Here is a 22,808-nt window from a genome sequence, read left to right as displayed (position 1 = left end):
CAGGTGGAATGCAAAAATGTGTATGTAGTCCTGACACAGCAAACAGTGCTGTAATGCTCTAAACTCTGAGGAATCATGCAGCATCCAGCAAAGAGACCCTTCTAGTACAAAGCCCACCCCAAGGGAAAAACGCTTGGAATCTGAAACCAAACTGCAGGACAGGAATAATGGACATAGAGAGAAAGAAGGCTAAGATATCAAAGGAGAAAGAGGGTGGCAAGGTTCCAAAGGAAACAGATCGCAGAAAGTAGTGTAAGAAAAAATAATTATCTTTTCTTATATTTCTACTAGAAATACCATTTTTAGAGATAATGTTAAGCTTATAAAGTTTGCAGAGGCACTGGGCTAGAGGAGAAAACCTTCCTGAACAAGGTTTACCTCTGAAAGACAGAAGTGGTTACACAGATACACCAATAACAACAGAAGGGAAAGCTCTTGAACATGAAACTCCTTGGTTTATCCTCCTCCTTCACAGGAACCTCCTCCTAACAGTCCAGGAAAATCCAATTCATTTAAATATGGAAAACAAACACAGATATGTGAAGTTACTGTTATAAAAAAACTTAAACACAATCCAAGTCACCTATAAGGTAATCAGATTGGGATTAAAATGCCAACAGCAGTTTATGCTAGAAAACACCAGAATAACATTTTTTTTAATATTTAATTTTATTTTTGAGAGACTGCAGGTGGGAGAGGGGCAGGAAGAGGGGAACAGAGGATCAGAAGCAGGCTCTGTGCTGACAGCAGAGAGCCAGATGTGAAGCTCGAACTCCCGAACCATGAGGTCATGACCTGGGCCAAAGTTGGATGCTCAACTGACTGAGCCACCCAAGTACCCCCAGAATAACATTTTTAAGATAGTCAAGGGAAACACTGTGAAATGAGAATTTTATATTTAGCCAAAGTATAAAGTCAGAGACAAAGAGTTATAAACCTGCAAAACTTCAGAGAATCTCTCTCCTATGAGTGACTGAGTGACCAAGTAAAGAATGAGATTCAGATAATCCAGAAGAAGCTGGAGAAGCTTTAACGCTAAGGACTGAGGGTGAGAAGCAAACATATTTAACTGTAGAACTACAACTAAAAGATGATGATATCAAGAGAACGAAAAGACAAGCCTGGGAGAAAATTTCTGCGAAAGACGTATCTGATAAGAGACTATTATCAAAAATATATAAATTCTTAAAACTCAACAGTAAGAAAACAAACAATCGGATTAAAAAATGGGCAAAATACCTGAAGAGACAATTCAACAAAGAAGATATAAAGAAGGCAAATAAGCATACGAAAAGATATTCTGTATTATAGGTCATCAGGAAATGCAAATTAAAACAACAATGATACCATCACACACCTATCAAGAGTGGCCAAAATCCAGAACACTGACAATACCAAATGCTGGCAAGGACGGGAAGTAACAGGCTCTCCCATGCATTGGGAATTTAGCATGGCTCAGCTAGGTTAAAAGACAGTTTGGCCGCTTTTTATAAAATTAAACACACTCTTACCATATGATCCAGCAACTGCACTCCTTAGTATTTACCCAAAGGAGTTGGAAACAGGTTTACACAAAAACCTGTACACAGATGTTTATACATTCCTAACTGCCAAAACTTGGAAACAACCCAAATGTCCTTCAGTAGGTGAATGAATAAACTGTGGTACATTGAGATAATGGAATATTACTCAGCATTAAAAGGAAATGAGCTACCAAGCCATGAAAAGACATGGAGGAAAATAAATGCGTATTATTAAATAAAAGCATCTAATCTGAAAAGGCTACATACTCTGATTCCAACTATATGACATTCTGGAGAAGGTAAAACTATGGAGACCATAAAAATATCAATCGTTGCAAGAATTTGGGGGTAGGGAGGAATAAACAGGTTTAGAGGATTTTCAGGGCAGTGAAACTATTCTGGGTAATACTACAACGGTCAATACATGTCATTATACACTTGTCAAAATCCATAGAATGCAGAACACCAAGGGAACCCTAATATAAATTCTGGATTTGGGGGGATAGTGATATGCCAATATAGGGTCATTGATTATAAAAAATGTATCATCCTGGGGTGGGATTGGATAGTGCTGAGGGACCATGCAGGTGTATGGGAACTCTGTATTTCTCTCTCAATTTTAGGTGAACCTAAAACCGCTCTAAAAAAATTAAGTCTATTTTTTAAAAAGGGATAGAGCTGACAAAACAGCTACTTAAATGTTATGAGCTTTAGGAATATAAAAATAACAAACATTAAGGCACCTGGGTGGCTCAGTCAGTTGAGCATCTGACTTCAGATCTCGCAGTTTATGGGTTCGAGCCCGGCATCAGGCTCTGTGCTGATAGCTCAGAGCCTGGAGCCTGCTTCTGATTCTGTGGCTCCCTCTCTCTCTGCCCCTCCCCCGCCAACACCCTGTCTCTCGTCTCTTAACATAAAACTGTTAAAAACAATTTTTTTAAATAACACACATACATACACACAAATAAGAGAAAGATGAAATTAAAGTCATAAACTTCTCAAATATTCATGGGGAGCAAAAGTATACAACTTGAGACTCACAACTTAATATAAACCTAAACATATCTAAGAGCAAGAGATTAAAACTGAGATAAAACTTTAAAATTCAATGATATAAGAGAAATAAACAGGAGCTAGATAATTTCAGTATTGCTTATGGCAGGGAACAAAGGCAGTATCTCAAGAAAGGCTGGGAGATATATACATCTTTGATTAAAGGAAAGTAACAACTAGAACGGAAATCAAACCTTCCAAAACACCAAAAAGGAAGAAGACACGAAGAAAACAGAGCACATAAGGGTCTGCATACACACCCAGGAGCCATCTGAAAGCTATGTGACAGAAACCAGCCCAAACGTAACAAATTTATCAATAAAGGTGCATGGGCGTAACTCACCTAATTAAAAGAAAATGATTTTCAGGTTGGCTTAAAAAAAATCTATCTCTGTACTCTATACATAAGAGACACACCTAAAACAAAGTGATTCAGACAGATTAAAAAAAAATGGGTGAAGTATGCTTTAAAACGTAATACAAATAAAAATAAAATAGGAATCTGAATCTTGATATCAGACTAGACAGAATACAGGGCAAAAATCACTGATGACAAAACTTCAGAACGCTAAAGACCACAACGCAAAATGAAAACTTTAAAATACTGCCAAATACAAAAATACAGAAGTAGTCCTAAACAAACAGGAAGGACACACCATGTTTTTGAGTAGAAAGATATCATAAAGATGCCAATTCTCCCTGAGTTAATTTTTAAATCTGTAACTGCATAAATCTAATGCCAGATTCTTTCAAACTCTAAAATTTCACTATTTTACAATTTCCTATGAAAACTAAGCCAATTTATTCAACATTTCCTGCTAGGTGGTCCCTATGGTAATCCCTCAGGATACAAAACCAGCTAAGATACTGCCCCTAGAGAAATTTCCAATCCACTAGAGCAATACACTGTCATTCATGAAGGCAAAATTCTTGAATAGCTCCCTATCATTTACCAAAGTGGCACGGACCTCACTGTAATACTAAAGGCCCTCTACAACATGTGCTCAATTTCCCTTTCGAGTTATCTCCCTTGATCCATACTCTAAAGCTAGAGTAAAACTGGCCTGATTCACTCGTTTCACTCCCCATCCGAGCCCATCCATCTGGTTTAACCTTTTCCACGTAAATGTCTGACTACTTTCTCTCTATGCCTCAATGTCTATTCTCAGTCTACCTATGTGAAGTTGAATTTGTAATTCGTGTGACTATTTCTCAGAATTTGTACTTTTCATTATCAGAATGTTATACCGTAACAGTTATTCAAACTTCATTCCTTCAAGAAACATTAATTTTGTGTTGATTGAGTGCTGATTCTTCTGTTAGCATCAGGCATTCATCTAGGTGCCGGGGACACTTAGAAAAGGAGTAAACCCCCATTAATGATTTTCCTGTTCAGCGTAGCAAATCTTTAAACAGATTCACATGGCTATTCAATAAGGACTATAGTGATGCATACATACCAGAAAAAGTATGAGTTTGCCAAATGCAGAGGAAGAAATAAAAGAGTATGTTTTATAGTAGCTAAAGACGAGGAGGGATAACTACCACAAAAAGATAATGCCAACAACTTAGGTTTATGACCTGTCCTGAAAAGCACTGCCTTGGAAATCAGGATTTCCTTTAAAGACAAAGGGAAATTATCTCAAAGGCAAATGGGAAGTCACTGAAAGATTTTAAACAGGATAGCAACAATCAGATCTGCAATTCAAAGTGGTAACTTGGAAGTGTAGAGACGTTAAAAAAAGACTAGATACAAGAAAAACAGTTCACTGATCACTGGTATACTTTAGGCAGCAGATACAAATTTAGAGTGGTAGTACTAAAGAAAAGAAATTTGAGAGATACTCAAACCACAGAACATTAGGTCTCTGATCAAGTATATTCCAAACTTAAGACTACTGTATTTAAGATAAACATTTAATACATCAAGAAAGAAAAAGTGCTGTCAATGAAACTATGTTTTTTTTCCACTTAGACTTTTCATTTTACACTTATAGGAAGAACTCTTTTAAGCTGACAGAGACAGAGATTTTTATTCTTTTTTTAAATATTTTTCTGTTTCAATGCTATCATAATGAGGTCATTTTGAAGACATTTAAGTCAGTAATTAAGACCAACAAATAAACCCAACTCACAGAATTCAACTGAATTAATCACATGAACTACAACCAAGTTCACACACAAGTAGGCAATGATGAGTGTCATGAAGGTTAAAATCGGAAAAAAAAAATGTACAACTCCGTATCAGTAAACATGACCGTGTATACATGTCTTTTCTCCCCAACTAGTAAACACCTTAAAGACAGGGTCAAGTCTAATTTGTTTTTGCCCCCTACAGGGCTTTGAACAATGCTGTTAATACTTTGGTTACTCAAGAAATATATGTTTATAAAAGAACATAGTACATGTTTATGAACATCCATGGCCACAGTTAGTAGAACCATGCTGAATATGGATTTGATACAGGTACGTGTTTTTGAGTGACTTTATCTGGCTGCAAGTCATTCCACTGAATTTTATTTTCCAAGTTATTTCACTCTCTTTTAAGGAAGAGTAATTAAAAGCTGAAAGTAACACATTATACCAGTGGGTCTCACACTTAGTAAATATAAGAAACAATGAGGGAGTTTATTAAAAATGCAAATCCCCAAGCCTCAGCATGATAATATTATTTCAGCAGAATTTGGGACCGAGTCCAGGAAGCAACACTTTATTTTATTTATTAATTTAAATCCAAGTTAGTTAACATATAGTGTAATAATTTCAGAAACAGAATTTAGTGATTCATCACTTACATAACCAGTGCTCAGCCCAACAAGTGTCCTCCTTAATGCCTCTCACCCTTCTAGACCTTCCCCCCACCCAATACCCTGCCAGCAATCCTCTGTTTGTTTTTTGTATTTAAGAGTCTCTTATGGTTTGTCTCTGTTTTATCTTATTTGTGCTTCCCTTTCCCTATGTTCATCTGTTTCTTAAACTCCACATGAGTGAAATCATATATTTGTCTTTCTCTTGTTTTGCTTAGCATAATACAGTGTACTTTCACATTGTTGCAAATGGCAAAATTTCATTCTTTTTGATTGCCACATAGTATTCCCCCACCCACCCACCCACACCTTCTTTATCCGTTCATCAGTCGATGGACACCTGGGCTCTTTCCATATTTTGGCTACTCTTGACAGTGCTGCTATAAATATTAGGGTGCATATGTCCCTAAGAAACAGCTCTCCTGTATCCCTTGGATACATACCTAGTAGTGCAATTGCTGGGTTGCAGCATAGTTCTATTTTCAATTTTTTGAGGAACCTCCATACGGTTTTCTAGAGGGGCTCACCAGTTGGCATTCCCACCAGCAGTGCAAAAGACATCCTCTTTCTCCACATCCTTGCCAATATCTGTTGTTGCCTGAGTTGTCAAGTTTAGCCATTCTGACAGGTGTGAGGTGGTATCTCATTGTGGTTTTGATTTGTATTTCCCTGATGATGAGTGATGTTGAGCATTTTTTCATGTGTCGGCTGACCATCTAGATATCTTCTGTGGTAAACTGTCTATTCGTGTCTTTTGCCCATTTCTTTACTGGATTATTTGTTTTTTAGGTGTTGATTTTGATAAGTTCTTTATAGATTTTGGATACTGGCCCTTTATCTGATATGTTGTTTGCAAATATCTTCTCCCATTCTGTCAGTTGCCTTTTACCTTTGCTGATTATTTCTTTTGCAGAAGTTTCCTTTGCCAAAGCTTTTATCTTTATGAGGCCCCAATAGTTCATTTTTGCTTTTGTTTCCCTTGCCTCTGGAGACGTGCCAAGTAAGAAGTTGCTATAGCTGAGGTCAAAGAGGTTTTTGCCTGCTTTCTCCTCTAGGATTTTGATGGCTTCCTGTCTTATGTTTAGGTCTTTCATCCATTTTAAGTTTATTTTTGTGTATGGTGTACGAAAGTGGTCCAGGCTCATTCTTCTGCATGTTGCTGTCCAATTTTCCCAGCACCACTTGCTGAAGAGACTGTCTTTATTCCATTTGATATTCTTTTCCTGCTTTGTCAAAGATTAGTTGCCCATACATTTGTGGGTCCATTTCTGGGTTCTCTATTCTGTTCCATTGATTTATGTGTCTGTTCTTATGCTGATACCATACTGTCTTGATGATTACAGCTTTGTAATACAGCTTCAAGTCTGGAATTATGATGCCTTCAGCTTTGGTTTTCTTTTTCAGGATTGCTTTGGCTATTCAGGGTCTTTTCTGATACCATACAAATTTTAGGACTGTTTGTTCTAGCTCCATGAAGAATGCTGGCGTTATTTTGATAGGAATTGCAGTAAATATGTAGATTGCTTTGGTTAGTACCCAAGAAGCAACATTTAAAAAAGGTAAACCAAAGCCCAACTTCTACTTCAGAATTCCATCAAAAATGCTCTTCAGCAATGACCTACAGAAGGCCAAACAAGTGAACTACCGTATCATTTCTGGCAACTCTGTACCTCAAAATCAATGATCACATTAGTATTCCCCCTACACATCGTATGGATTTGTTGCTGGGAAGTGGTTGCCCAGTAGGGACTACATTTCCTAGCCCACCACACATCTAAGTATCAGCATGAAATTGGTTTGCAATGGAATGTGAGCAAAAATTGTGTGTGTCACTTCTAAGTCAAGGCTCTTTAGAAGCCAGCGTGCCTTCTCCAAGATTTCTTTTCCCCTCATCTCACTGGTTAGATATAGATAATAAAATTCCAGAAGATTACAAACATCCAAGACAGAAGAAAAAGGAGCCCTGAATTATTTCATAAAGATCTGCCTAACAACTATGCACATCTATTCCAGAATGTCAATAAATAAAAATTAACTTCAAGTTACTAAAATTTAGGGGTTGCTTATAAGCAGCTAGCATGTCCCTACCTAACAAGTGTCTATTCATACAATGATGTAACTGCATACATATATATACATTCATTTAATCAACAAAATGTATTGAAAACCAATTATGCGTTCAAAATACAATCATGAGCAAAAAACAATTATAGCACAAAGGCAGGAAAAGAAGAGACAGGCAGTACACTTTTGTAAGGTTCTTACATTATATGTGAGATAGTATAACGTCATTAGAAGATACAGGGATAAGTTAATTATGTATATTATAAACCCTAATGCAATCACTGAGTTAGCACAACAAAGATATATACCTAATAAGCCAAAGGAGACAAGATGAAATCAGCAAAAATATGGAATTAATCCAAAAGAAAGCATAAAAGAAGGAAAAAGAAGAAAAAGGAACATATGGAACAAACAAAATAAAAACAGTAATGATGGCATATATAAACAAAACCATATTAATATCACATTAAATGTAAATGGTCTAAACACACCAATTAAAAGGCAAAGATTAACAGAATGGATAAAAAAGCAAAATGATAGCTATATACCACCTGCAAAAAAATCACTTTACAGAAGAAGATAAAAATAGGTTAAAGGTAAAAGAATGGAAAAACAGTAACTCTCTGTAGTCTCTTAAAAGAATAATCAGAATAAAGAGAATGGTCGTTGACATAATTTTAATTCACAGGCTGATACAATCAAGAAATATTTTCACATTCAAGACATTTTCAAGACTTAACCTCTAAGTATTAATACTATCTTGTACATTCATAATTCACCATATGTATACATTCACATGGCATTACTATTTCAATTACCTCAACAGGACCTCTAAATACAGCAAATAAAAGACTTTAAAAGAAATTCTCAACTTGAGCTAAGAAATTAGCAATCTGTTCTCATCAATAAGTAACCACAACATATTCTCAATGATAGATATATATGCTCAATAGTTCAGCTCTACATAAACTGTGATTGCACTTACTACTGTGTATTAAGACAACAGAGTCTGATCCAGATGGCTTCTGCCAAATACAATCACATATCCCTTCCCTTTGGAAAAAAGATAAAAAGGCTACTGATTTTTCTTTTCGATAAAATATATTTAACCAGAAATGTTTTAAAATATCTGTGTGGCTATTTTAGCTATCAGCCATTCACTGAAGCATTCATAAGGAAGCATAAATGTCAGGCATCATACTGAATTCTGCTAAGCACTAGGGATACAAACAACAATTTACACTCTTAAGAGACAAATCTGGTAGCAAGAGAGAAGGAATATGTGTTTGTGAAATGTCATAACATGCTAAAAATTACATATTTAAAATATGCCCTATCTTCTCAAGTTTCTAAATGTGAATTGGCCCATTTGACCTAAGTTGTCAAATTTATATAGGAAGTTGTTCATATTATTCCTTTATTGTATTTTTGATGTCTACAGAATCTGTAGTGATATCCCATTTCATTCCTGCTATTAATAATCTGTGTCTTTGTCAGTCTTGTGAGAGGTTTGTCAATTTCATTATTTTTTAAAGAATCAGCACTTTGTTTCACTCATTTTCTCTAGTTTTTCTGTTGTCAATTTCACTGATTTCTCCTCTTATCTTTATTATTTTCTTCCTTATGCTTGCTCTGCTTTTGCTATTTTTTTCTAGGTTCTTTTTTTATAATTTTTAAAAATGTTTTTATTTATTTTTGAGAGAGAGAGAGAGAGCGCACACGAGTGGGGGAAGAGCAGGGAGAGAGAGGGAGACAGAATTTGAAGCAGGCTCCAGGCTTTCAGCTGTCAACACAGAGCCCAACATGGGGCTCGAACTCACGAACCGTCAGATCATGACCTGAGCTGAAGTCGGACACTTAACCGACTGAGCCACCCAGGTGCCCCTTTTTTTCTAGGTTCTTAAAGTGAGAGCTTAAGATTGCTGATTTGAGACTTTTTCCTTTTTCTAATTATAAATATTTAGCACTATAAATTTCCCTCTGAAACTTAATTGCAGTCACAGAAAAAGAGCAGGACATAGCCACAAATCTGGGAATAAATAGCAGAAATTTTAAAGATGACCAAATGGGAAACAGAACAAATTACCAAAAAAGGAAAATTCTCCAAGATACAGAAAATATTCAAGCCCAGCTGAATGGCAAAGGGAATTATTACTAAAACAATTCCCGCCCCCCCCAAAAAAATGACTTGGACTAAATGACTTCAAGTGAAGGACCATAAAGTCAACCATATACAAGAAGGGGAAAACCCACACATGGAACATAACCCATCAAATCTGTGTTAATATTAACGTAAGATAGGGAGCAGGCAATGTAGTGGTTTCAGATTCTCATTTTTCCAGTTAGTAATCTTAGATGAGCTTCTTTACTACTACTCCACCAATTTCAGAGATTCCCAGATGCTGCCCAACAGGAGCTGAGGCTACACATATGAGAAGGTAGGTATAAAACTACAATGATTTCATTTGAGTTGCCCCACTTCATGAGTAAACATTAATTTCAAATACAAAACATGGAAGAATAAAGCATCTTTTCTGCTTACCCTCTGAGCTTTTGCAAGTTCTTCTTTTAATCTTTCATAGCCCTTTTCTCTGACTTCCAAAACAGATGGGCTTCGTAAACGGGACAGACTATCAGTACTCAACCCAAATATATCGTCACTGCCATCACAAGCCTCTGGTATAGTAGCACCCTGTAAAAACTCCCTCTCTGCATTACAGTTGTCCTTTCTCGCAGTTAATTTAGTTAACCCAGCTGTGACTGCAGAGGTAGAACAAGGCGCTGGATCTGTAACATGGATGCTATAAAGGAGAGTTCAGGAAACATCAGCATATGCTCATACAAAACTAGCATAAACACAGAAAGTCTGGAATGGCACTAATATTTAATTAATAGCCTTAGCTTTAAAACTAAGGTAATTTATAAATTATTTATTAATTAAAAAATCAGTCAAAGCTAACACATTTCAAGTCTAATAGCCACATACGGCCAACGGCTAGCACATTTTCATCATCACAAAATTCTATCAGATAGTGCTACTCTAGAACTGGGGTCGGCAAATTAAATGTAGGCTAAATTCAGCCTGCTACCTGTTTTATAAGGCTCACAAACCAAGATTCATTTTTACATTCTCAAATGGTTGGGGGGAAAAATCAAAATAAAAATACTTTGTGACATGGGAAAATTATATAAAATTCAAAATTCAGTGTCCATACGTACAGTTTTATTGGAGTTTTTTCATTTATGTACTGTCTGTGGCTGCTTTCACATTTTAAAGGCAGAGCTCAATAGCTGCAACAGAGACTGTATGGCCAGCAAAGCCTAAAATATTTACCACCTGGCCCTTTACATAAAAAGATTGCTGACCCCTGCTCTTCAACATTAACATGTATTGCTCTCTTCATGGACATGCTTTTATTATTTAAATTTTCTAAAATATTAAAACTGAAAATAAGGCAAACAAGCAAGCTGTCATTTGTTTAACATGATACTCCAAAATAAGTATCTTAATGATCTCCTACCTGATACTAGATATTTCTGCACAATTTAAACGTCTGGGGGATGAATACACAGGTTGTGTAGGAAGGTCGGAAACATCTAAGGCATTAGCCTGAATGGGGGCAGAGCACAGAGCTGAAGGATGTGGCCGGTAGATGACACTTGGTGAGGTAGTCTGCTCTTGAGTTCCTGATTCATACACACCAAGAAGGTCTGGAGAAGTAGGTGAAGCAAGGTTTACTTCATGGAAGCCTTCCAAGGGGTCATTAGCCATAGCAAAAGCCTCATCATAAGATAACCTATGTTAAAACAAAAAGTGGAGTTATTTTGATAGTGCCATTTAAAATTATATTAACAAAATAAAACTAAATTAAAATTAAATATATAACTTGTAAAATGTTTTTTTAATGTTTATTTATTTTTGAGAGAGACAGAGCATGCATACAACCAGGGGGTAAAAAGAGAGACACAGTGAGAGAGGGACAGAGAGAAGGACCACACTGCCAGCAGGCAGCCCAACACAGGGCTCAAACTCATAAACCATGAGATCATGACCTGAGCCAAAACCAAGAATCAGACGCTTAACTGACTGAGCCACCTAGGCGCCCCTTTATAAAATGTGTTTTTAACAACAGTCCATTATAAAGAATAAACTTCTAATAAAAATATAAAAAAAAAAACCCACTATTATCACTTAACATTTGTTAAGTGATCTCAGAGCATAAATATTACAAAATACAAACAATCTGATTTGGAATAAACTTGAAAGTTATAGCTAATGTTGTCAAACTGAGTAATTTAATAAGTAACAATGAGGAATAAATTAAAATTTCTTTGATATTTTTAACTTTTCTATCATATGATATTGGTTAGAGTAAATAGAAGATGCAGTAAAGATATGTGTATGTATGTGTATGTATATATATAAAGATATATATACATAAAGATATATATACATATCTATATATATCTTTATATATCTATACACATGTATATCTATATACATATCTATATATATCTTTATATATATATACACACACATATATACATATATACTCACACTTAAAATGAGATATATACATTATACTATACAGTTGACCTTTGAACAACACTGTGGTTGGGGCACCAACTGCTGAAAATCCACATGTAACTTTTAACTCCACAACATCTTAACTACTGTTAGCCTCCTCTTGACCAGAAACCGTAATGATAACATAAACAGTCAATTACATATACTTTGTACTTATATGTATTATATATTGTGTTCTTACAATAAAGCTAGAGAAAAGAAAATATTAAAACCATAAGGAAAAGAAAATACATTTATAGTACTGTATTGTGTTTATCAAAAAAAAAAAAAAAACCCACATAAAGTGAACCCATCCAGTTCAAAGTCATGTTGGTCAAGGATCAACTGATAAATTCAAGTTCAGGTAAGAGCTGCAGAATTTTCATATACCTTTTACCCAGATTATGAAACTGTTAACACTTTGGAACCACTTGAGAATAGGTTTCAGACATGATGCCCATTACTGCATAATATCTCAATATATGTATCTTAAATACAAGGACATTTTCCTGTCTAACCACAAAACCATCAAAAGCAGGAAATTAACACTGATATTACAATCTATTCAACAGGCCCCAAATTTCACTGATTGTCCCAATAATGGCTTTACTTATAGATCCAGGATCCAATCTAGGATAATGTGTTGCATTTCTCTAAGCCTTCAATTTCTCCTGGGGCGCCTGGGTGACACAGCTGGTTAAGCCTCAGAGGCTGATTTCTGCTCAGGTCATGATCTCGTGGTTCGTGGGATCAAGCCCCACGTCAAGCTCTGTGCTGACAACTCAGAGCCTGCTTGCGATTCTCTCTCTCCCTCACTCTCTGCACCTTCCCTGCTCTCCCTCTCTCTCAAAATAAATAAACATTTAAAAAAATTTAAATTTCTCCTCTGATAGGATGAGAATGAGAATGACAACATTGTCTCCATTCTCCAAGGTGCTGTAAGGATTAATGGGGACAATCCAAATAAAGTACTCAGTGGTGTACTATGTACTTGGTACACAGTATGGCCTCAAAAAACATTTGTTACCATAACTGGCCATTAACAATAACATGTATACTTCTGCATCTACATAATCAAAAAATATTTCATATAACCACTCAATTACGTCACAAAGTTTACATTAAAACTAAAAACTGTACCACTCAAATTTTTCACTTGAATGTGGAAGAACTCATAAATCCTTTATTAGTTTTCCACTGTCTACAGAATACAGTCCAAACTAAACAGCCTGGAAACCAAGTCTTCTATGATCTGAGCCCAACCTCTCTTCCCAATTTTTTCCTTCCTACAATAAAACTTTGATAATTGTGAGTGATACCCTACCAAAATTCTCAAATGCAAGTACCAATATAGTACCTAATTTCTTCATAAAATTCAGAAAATTTCATTAAACTGAAAAATTATACTTTTATATCCTTTAAAAAATGTTTGAAACAAGTAGAAAACAAAAAGGCCGCAGTAAAATTGGCAAAGAAGAGAGGTGACCTAATATAATCTCTCAAAAGTGCAATTACAACATGTCACAAACCTTCAAAGATATATACGGACAATGAAAGCTATAGCTATTATATCTGCAACTGCCAAATTTCAAATCCAGTGTTTTCTCTGTTGTAGCAAATAATAATTTTAGTCTTCAAAATGAAACTAATTCTTGTTTTTTCACCCAAAATATTCACTACACCAAATGAAAGGTCTTATTAACAAGGAATTTAAAGTGTTTAATACTTATTATTTTTCATCCAAAAGAATATTTTCATTCCTTATTCATAATACATGCATATACCAAACAAACATTAACCCTGAAAATTTCATTTTCATTTGAATACGGTTTACTAATCACACTCACTTTTAAGCAGAAAACAGGTTTTCTCATTAACCTTTCCATATGTTCTCGGTAACCATTCGATACTTTCTTTCAACCATCCCATATACCTTTAATTCATGTCTTTACACCCTGGAAGTTCATGGAATCATAGAATGTGAAAGCATTTGCATTTCTGGAAATGCAACATGGTACAAACCCTATTGAGGAAAATTTGACAATATCTGGCAAAATGACATATTCATTAAACCTATGACCCAACATGCCTACTTTTAGGGCTTTATTCCAAAGATAAACTGGCAAAATAAAAAAGAACAAATAAATGCATAAGGCTAGCAACATTAGCAAAAGTCTTGTTACAGCAAAAGACTGAATGAGCTAATAATGTACATGCTCATAATGAAGCACTATGCAGCTGTTAAAAAATAAATAATATCTACATACTGCTATGAGGGGATTTTGAGGCTACAGTAACATTAAAAAACAAAATAAATAACTATGCACAGGAAGCTACCTTTTACCTAAAAAAGGAGAAAATAAATATTAATTTCTATGTATATATGACATATAGATGTATTACTATGTATACATACTTATATTTTAAAAGTGGAAGGATAAACCAAAACTAATAGAAATGGTTATCTATAGGAAGAGGGAGATAATAGGAAGAGGAGATAGGCATGAAAACTAGACTTTTCCAAATGGGTTTTGCCTTGTATTTGAATTTGACCTTGGAACCACATAAACAAAAAACCAAGATTAAATTTTAAAAAAGAATCTCTAAAAATAAAACAAATGATTCAGGCTATGTACTGAGACGGTAGCTTACCAACATAGAAAAGAGCTACTGCAAATGATTTTAAAACATTAGAACTATACAGAATATATTCTAAAGATAAAAAATGTGAAAAGAGTTATAAACTATTTTCAGTAATCGTATTAGTAATGTTGATATCCCTATTCTGAAACTATTTTATATAATATCAGGCAAATAAGTTATTATGCTAATGTCATTCAGAATTAAGATTTTCAGCACATGAGAAGAGCTATAAATATAAAATCAAAGCAAAAACTCTGAAGTTCTACATTTGAATCAGAAAAATCAGAAAAAAAATTTCTATTAAAACAAAAATTCCTAAATGTATCCACTGAGGTGGTGTAACAACAGTAACCACTCAGGAGCAATGAGTAATGCCCAGAGTAATACCATTTCCTACAAAAAAAGAACGAGGGCTCCTCAGAGGAATGGCTGATTTCCAGGCCAAGGGCAGTAATGTACAAAAAGACCCTGGAACATCCTGTTATACCAGGAAGCAAGAAGGCCATCAAAGACTACTGGAGTGGCATCAAAAGGATTCCCACTCACCAAAGATGAGACAACCTGAACATCAAAAAGATATTATCTGTAAGGAACGAAAACAAAAATATTTTTAAATTTATGAAACTCATGATCATAAATAAAAACAAAATCTCACTGATCCCCTTTGGTGCTAGGGAGCCGATTCATTATTTTGAAAACTGGTAAAATAAAGAATCAGGTACTTACCCTGATTTTCTTGTACATCAGAGAACTAAACAGTTTATGAGAAAATGCTCTTTTTAAAAGAATTCCATTTAATAAATATGAATTTGCAATCCTAATAAAATGGGTCTAGGCATCAGTAATGAATAGCTATTAAAGCCATAAGGTAAAAAGCTATGTGGGGACAGTTTAGTGGATCAGAACAACAGGACCTGAACTCACTGATGACATCTTATCACAAAAAGAAATTAAGACATTATGGGATTATGTGGTGAAGTAAGAAATGGACAGCACCACCATCCATGAAGCATTCTTGCCACCCTCAAAAAAAAAGGGGGGGGGATCCCAAATAAATCAAGCCTGTAGGTAGGTCTTCAGTGGTTTGTAGGAAATACAGAAAAGAAACAAACATGTTAAATAACACCACAGGGACAAAACAGCAAAATCTAGACTTTGGGAAACTCTACTAGGCAAACCACCTGGTTTTTTCAATAAAATAGAAAAAAAAAAGGTAGAGGGAACTTACAAATTTAAAAAGAGAATTAACAGATATAACTAAATACAATGTGAGGATCTTGTTTGAATTTTTGAATAAAGCCAACTAGAAAACAAAATTATGAGACAAACAAGGAAACTTGAGCACTGGATATTACTGATGTTATGAATTACTGCCAATTTTTAGGGATAATGATATTACGGTTATATAAAAAAAAATCCTTACCTTTTAGATATATGTACTGAAAATTACTTGGATTTGCTTCAAAATAACCCAGAGGGAGAAGGAGGGAACAGGACTCTGAGCCATCCAACTCAGTCCCAATCATATAGGATGGTAAGGCAGTTTCTCTCAGAATAGCAGCTAGTATTTTTTGAGCACTTACTAAATATCAAGCGTAGTTCCAGTGCATTTATAAAGACACTGCAGCTTAAGACAGCCAGGACGAAGACCTCCATCTGTTGAACTCCAGACTCCGAGCTCTTAACCACAACATACTACCACCAGTTGAACTGCTTTGCCATTCCAGTGTTAGAATGTTTGAGTAAAAATGTTTCTTATGTTGGAATAAAATCCATCATCCCTGCAACATCCATCTTATTTTTCTGACCTATATACATACTATTTCAGCTATTCTTTCAACAAGTATTTTGAGGGCCTGCTATGTGTCAGGCTCTGGGGAAAGAAGATGAAAAATTGTCTCTGCTCCCAAATAGTCTGAAGAAAGTAGGAGACTGCCAAGTAGAAGGCAATGATACAGTGTAATAAATGCCACAGAAGACACAAAGGGTATTAAGAGACCAGAGAGGAGGGGGCAAATGAATCACAAGAAAGACTTCCAGAAAAAGTAAAGCCGAAGAAAAGACCCAAAGAACAAGAAACTAATGAGAAAGATAAAGCTCTTTGAAGGGCTTTTCAGGCATGTCTGAGGTGTGAAAGCAAAGCATTTATGGAGAATACAAATAGACTATAAACTGAAACAAAAGTAACAAACATAAAATGCAAGTCTCAAAGAGAGGCAGGTTTGAATTCACTTCTGTCAAATTATTGGGCCAACCTGTGCCTAGGTTTCTCATCTGGAAATCTGTGCCTGGGTTTTCTACCTTATATGCTGAGAAATAAAAGAAAAGTACGTAACACTTGGGACAGCACCCTTGGGCAGGGCATCTACCTACAAGTTTTAATTCTGGAGGATACATTTAAACTTTGTTTAAATTCAAGTCACTTTTTTGAAAAAGATTATTTTAAGATTAAATTCAGTGCCTTTTTCAAGCATATACAATTTCCATAAAATGTAACTTAGCTAGTAATCAGCCACCAATCACACTGGTCTGAAAATCTTTTGCTCTTTAAAATATATGGAAGCTTGGGGCACCTGGGTCGCTCAGTCAGTTAAGCATCCCACTTCAGTTCAGGTCATGAACTCATGGTTCACGAGTTCCAGTCCCACACTGGGCTCACTGCTGACAGTTCAGAGCCTGCTTGGGATTCTCTCTCTCCCTCTCTCTCTGCCCCTCCCTCGCTTGCGCACCTCTCTCTCTCTCTCTCTCTCTCTTTCCCTCCCCCCCTCCCTCCCTCCCTCAAAGATAAACATTTAAAGAGGTGCCTGGGTGGCTCAGTTGGTTAAGCAGCTGACTTCGGTTCAGGTCATGATCTCGCAGTTCATGAGTTTGAGCCCAGCGTTGGGCTCTGTGCTGACAGCTCAGAGCCTGGAGGCTGCTTCAGATTCTGTCTCTCCCTCTCTCTCTGCCCCTCTCCCACTCATACTCATTCTCTCTCTCTCTCTCTCTCTCCCCCCCCTCTCTCTCTCTCAAAAATAAACATAAAAAATTAAAAATAAATACAAATAAACATTTAAACAAAATAAATAAAATGTATGGAAGCTTTAAGACTTATCTTAAATTCAAAGTTTTTATATGAGTAAAATAAGCTGCTATTTTTAAGCAGTAGTATTCCTTGCATCAAGTAATGAGTAATTCAAAAAAACTAATTTCTTTTGGAGAGTACCCTAATCCATAAACTAAACCTGTTAAGGACCACTACCAATGTGTGAAAAAGTTGACATTAAATTCTTATGGGTGAATTACCAACACAGCCTATCTGGTTTATTATTACTCAATTCAAAGCAATAAAGCTGACATTGAATCATAAGGAAAAGTTGACCAAAACAATGTACTTCATTTTTTTTTCAAGTTTTTATTTATTTTGAGAGGGAGAGACAGAGAATTCCAAGCAGGCTCCCTACTGTCAGCACAGAGCCCAACCCGGGGCTCAAACCCACGAACGGCAAGATCATGACCTGAGCCAAAACCAAGAGCCAGATACTCAACCAACTTAGCCACCAAGGGACCCCAAAACAGTTTATTTCTGATTAGCTATATGTATTTCATGTTATTTCTTCTTTTTACAAGTCAGTATTATCACAGCTAAAATAGCAGCCAATATTTAAAGTTAACTCTGTGTCAGATATTTTTGCTAAAAAGTTCATATGTATTAACTTATTTAATAAATGCCTAGAAAATTTCCAGTAACTTGTCATAAAAATTCTTTTTTCTATTTAAAGTGAATTTTCTAACTGAAAATAAAAAACATCCCTAGAATAACTCAAGAAATTAAGATGAATTGCTGCTACAATATTTTCAATTAAAAACTAAAGCACTTGGATAAAATGGATATACATACACAGTTTAAATGAAATCGAGAAACTCAATTTCTATTATAGTCCAAAAGAACAAATAAAATCCATTTTCTCACAAAAAGCATATTCCCCTTATTTGACTTACTTAACAAGAAACAAAAGATTTACCTCTAAGGAAAGAAAACTTTAAGGCTGTAATTTTAATCTTTTTTAGACCAATACCTGAAAATTAAATAATTTTAATTCTATATTTACTAAAATTCCTGCAAGCTATATGCACCACAGCAGAACAGAAACACCAGTACCTGAAGAAGAAAGTTCAAGTCTTAGCTTTGATCAACCTCTAACTTACACCTGCAAACTTGGGCAGGTGAATTAAACTTCTCTGAGCCCCAATATCTTCATCTATTTAGCGATGGAATTGGAACCAATGATCCTGATTATAAGGTGGTGGGTGAGTGTATCTGTAGGCCAGAAGGAAGACCAGATTCTGACTTTCTGATGGGAAGAATTAACCAGTGTTAATCTAATACTTGACAAATATCAGCACAAACATCATCAAGAGAAAAGAAAACAACGGTTGTTTTGTTTGGTTTAAAAATATTGTTCGGGGCGCCTGGGTGGTTCAGTCGGTTAAGTGTCTGACTTCAGCTCAGGTCATGATCTCACGGTTCGTGAGTTCAAGCCTCGCGTCAGGCTCTGTGCTGACAGCTGAGCCTGGAGCCTGTTTCAGATTCTGTGCCTCCCTCTCTCTCTCTGACCCTCCCCCGTTCATGCTCTCTGTCTCAAAAATAAATAAACGTTAAAAAAAATTTTTAAATATTGTTAAATTACAGGCATACTGTTCTAAATGTTATTCCTCAACAAAGCAAGCATCTATATATTATACTATATATACTGTATATAACATACAGAAATGTTTACATCTGTATTATTTTCCTCTTTCAACTTATTGAAAGACTGCTGGAGGATGGAAAGCAGGGAGGAAGGTACAGATGCTTTCAGTAATTCCCAAATGACTCAATTCAGCATGAATTATGGAAGAAACAGCCTGTCATTAAAAATTAGATTGCTATCTCAACAGTGTATAACAAATTAAAGTGTTACAAATTCCATCAAGTCACTTCCTTAAAAACCACCAATATTTAAATTTTATTTATTAAATACATTTATCCATATATAATATTAGTGTATTTAATAAGTTTTTTTTATCAGTTGTGTCTATTCTATTTGGAATGGAAGGATGATTGCCAGCTTCAACTCCTCGGGGCAAATCCTGGCACCAAGTTCTAAGAATGGTGCAATGAAATGGGACTAAAGAGAAGGTGCACAGCCTGTTGTGAGCCACTAAATGATTACCCTGAGGGCTGGGGGAGGGAAGGAAATGTTTCAGGAGAAGTAAAATATAAGTTATAAGTAATATAAGTTATAAAATGTAAATAAAATATAACATAAAAAATAAAATTTTAAACCCTGTGTAGGAATTCAATAGGTCGACAAGGCAGGTCAATAATACAGGACAGTCAGGGAATAACAGTCTGGCACTAATGAAACTAACAAAGAAGAGAAGGACAGAACATCAGGCTAGAGAGGCAGATATGTGACAGATCATTAAAAGCTTCATTTAACATGGAAAATGCTGCTTGTAGTTTATCCTGGAGAGATGGTCAGATCTACATTTTACCAAGTGTAGATACACTTTGATGTAGTAAAGATTAGTGCAGTTAGTGTAGATTAGAAAAAATAATTCCCAAGGCAATAAGGACTTTAACTAGAGAGAAGAGACTAGAGGCAACTGGTTAAGAGGTTACTGCAACAGGCTAGCCAAGAGATTACAAAGGTCTGATCTAATGTCAATCTCGATACTTTGATATTGGAAGGAATGGAAGTACACACATATATATATACACACATGAAAAACCTTCAGGACACTGTCATTTGTATTTATATACACATACATGCACATATACATTACACACATACACACCTATACTCTGCATGTGTGATACACACACACACAAACACATTATATACATTATTCCAGTTATTCCTCACAGCAACCCTTTGAACTGGTTCTTACTTTTTTAATTTTTTTTTAATGTTTATTATTATTTTGAGAGAGAGAAAGAGAGAAAGAGCAGTGAAGGGGAAGAGAGAAAGAGGGAGACACAATCCGAAGCAGGCTCCAGGCTCTGAGCCATCAGCACAGAGCCCCGACGCGGGGCTCAAACTCAGACTGTGAGATCATGACCTGAGCCGAAGTCGGACACTTAACTGACTGACTGAGCCACCTCGGTGCCCCTCGTATCTTTTTTTTTTTTTTTTTTTTTTTTACAGAAAAAGAACTTGAGGCTCAGAGAGAATAATTAATTTCATCCAGATCACACATGTCAATAAATAACAGCTAGGATTCAATCCTGGTGTGTCTGATTCTGACACCTGACTCCACTACATCCAAGAATCACTTAAAAGATAAAACTGATGGGGGGGGGGGGGAGGCTAGATTCAGATAAATGGTAGATCAAGACAGATGCACTCTAGGGCAGGTCTCACCCAACCATAAGTAAGTGAACAATCTAAACAAGAACACAGTTTAATCTTGTACTTACCTTTAGAAAGGGAAAAACTAAAGTTTCTCTAATGCACAGCTACTAAAATGAGCATTTGCTATTGCAATGTGTTCTTTCTATTCTTTCTTCCCACATTCTCTTTGCTATCACCATTTCCTCCTCTATTTTGCTATGTGGGGTTTAAAATACTTATTTAGCCTCTTATAGAACTTAGGGGAATGAAAGAAGCATATAAATAAAAATAAAGAGACTTGATTTTATTATAGCAGCCTTATTATGTATTCAAAAACGTGTGGATATTTGATACAAAGGAATTATTGTTAATTTATTTTTATTTTTTTTAATATTTATTTTTGAGAGAGAGAGAGTACACACATGAGTAGGAGAGGGGCAGAGGAGGAGAGAAAGAGAATACTAAGCAGGCTCTGTGCTGTCACCATAGAGCCCAACACAGAGCTCGAACTCATGAACCATGAGATCATGACCTGAGCTGAAATCAAGAGTAGGATGCTTAATGTACCAAGCCACCCAGACACCCCTATTGTTAATTTTTTTTTTAAGTGTGTAACAGTATTGTAGCTAACTGCCCTTCACGCTTTAAAAAAAACATACTGAAATATTTACAGATGAAAGTATACAATGCCTGGAATTTGCTCAAAATAATACAAGAAGGGGAGAAACAGATGTGGCAGGACTGACTCTTCTTGCTGACTACTGGGGTTAAATGACAGGAACTTTGAGATCCATTACATTTTTGCAAGTACTTATTTGAAATTCTCCATTAATTAGAGAGCTTTCAAATTTATTCAAACACTATATAAATAAGGAAAAAGGCCAAAACAGTATGTTATTTACATATATATAGATAGATATAGATATAACAGCATATTATTTATATATAAATCATTTTCTCTCGGGGGCCTGGGTGGCTTAGTCAGTTAAGCGTCTGACCCTTGATCCTGGCTCAGGTCATGTTCTCAAGGTTCATGAGATTGAGACCCAAATGGGGCTCTACGCTGACAGGGGGGAGCCTGCTTGGAATTCTCTCTCTGCCCCTCCCCCACTCGTTCACACACTCTCTCTCTCAAAACACATAAATAAACTTAAAAAAAAAAAAAAGGAAAGAAAAGGGAAAACAAGTTTTTCTTTCTGATGTCTAGGGATCAAATATAATTCTTTTCCTAACAGGAAATTAATGCACATTTACTTATCGCCTTTTGAATTTATTTTGTTTTCCTTTTTTTGTATTTTACCCTGATGTGTCAACCAGGTGCCCCCAAATACTCAATACTATTATCTGGACACATAAAATTACAATGCACTTAACTGGTTCAAAGCTATCATTTGTATGCTCCTATAAACTTCTAAGGTACTCTCACATTCTTCCATAGATTTCCTTTATACTAGATTGTCAATTCATATATGTAGAATTCTATTAACTGCCATTATGCTTATGTTTACAATCCTGTTAACTACAGAAATTTTCATTCTTTTCCTCTGATCTAAGTAATCTCAGCTTATGGCTATAGCTATCCAATTTTGTGTTGCTGATATTCTAAGATAAATCAAGACTACTATTTCACTTCTTTCTAACCATGACTAGATACAGCTGAAGCTTATGAAACTGCCTCATTTGTTGTAAACTGAAAGGGAAAGCAGAAGAGAAAAACACAGAGAGCAAGTTAATGCTACCTGTTGGAAGTATCCCTCTCTTCCTCCCCTTAGCCCACACAGTTCTCACTCTG

General features: G+C 35.6%; 1 protein-coding gene across 2 annotated transcripts in view; it reads right to left on the bottom strand.

Moving 5' to 3' along the window:
* The window catches only part of RAB3IP (RAB3A interacting protein), a 46,684-nt gene that overhangs the window by 19,472 nt on the left and 4,404 nt on the right, over positions 1 to 22,808 (bottom strand). For both annotated transcript variants that reach the window (XM_047066972.1, XM_047066971.1), the window contains 2 exons: positions 10,969 to 11,244; positions 9,990 to 10,248 (listed from right to left, as the gene is read on the bottom strand). In XM_047066972.1, coding sequence (XP_046922928.1) covers positions 9,990 to 10,248; positions 10,969 to 11,219 — 510 coding nt within the window. In that variant the 5' untranslated portion in view covers positions 11,220 to 11,244. The remainder of the gene's footprint in view (positions 1 to 9,989; positions 10,249 to 10,968; positions 11,245 to 22,808) is intronic.

The sequence above is a fragment of the Lynx rufus genome, unplaced genomic scaffold (genome assembly GCF_022079265.1).
Source record: "Lynx rufus isolate CCGP_SWC_20201006 ecotype Redwood Valley unplaced genomic scaffold, mLynRuf1.p SCAF_7, whole genome shotgun sequence".
NCBI classification, from domain to species: Eukaryota; Metazoa; Chordata; class Mammalia; order Carnivora; family Felidae; genus Lynx; species Lynx rufus.
Note: the sequence above shows the minus strand (reverse complement) of the source record. Positions and strands in the feature narration are given on the sequence as shown.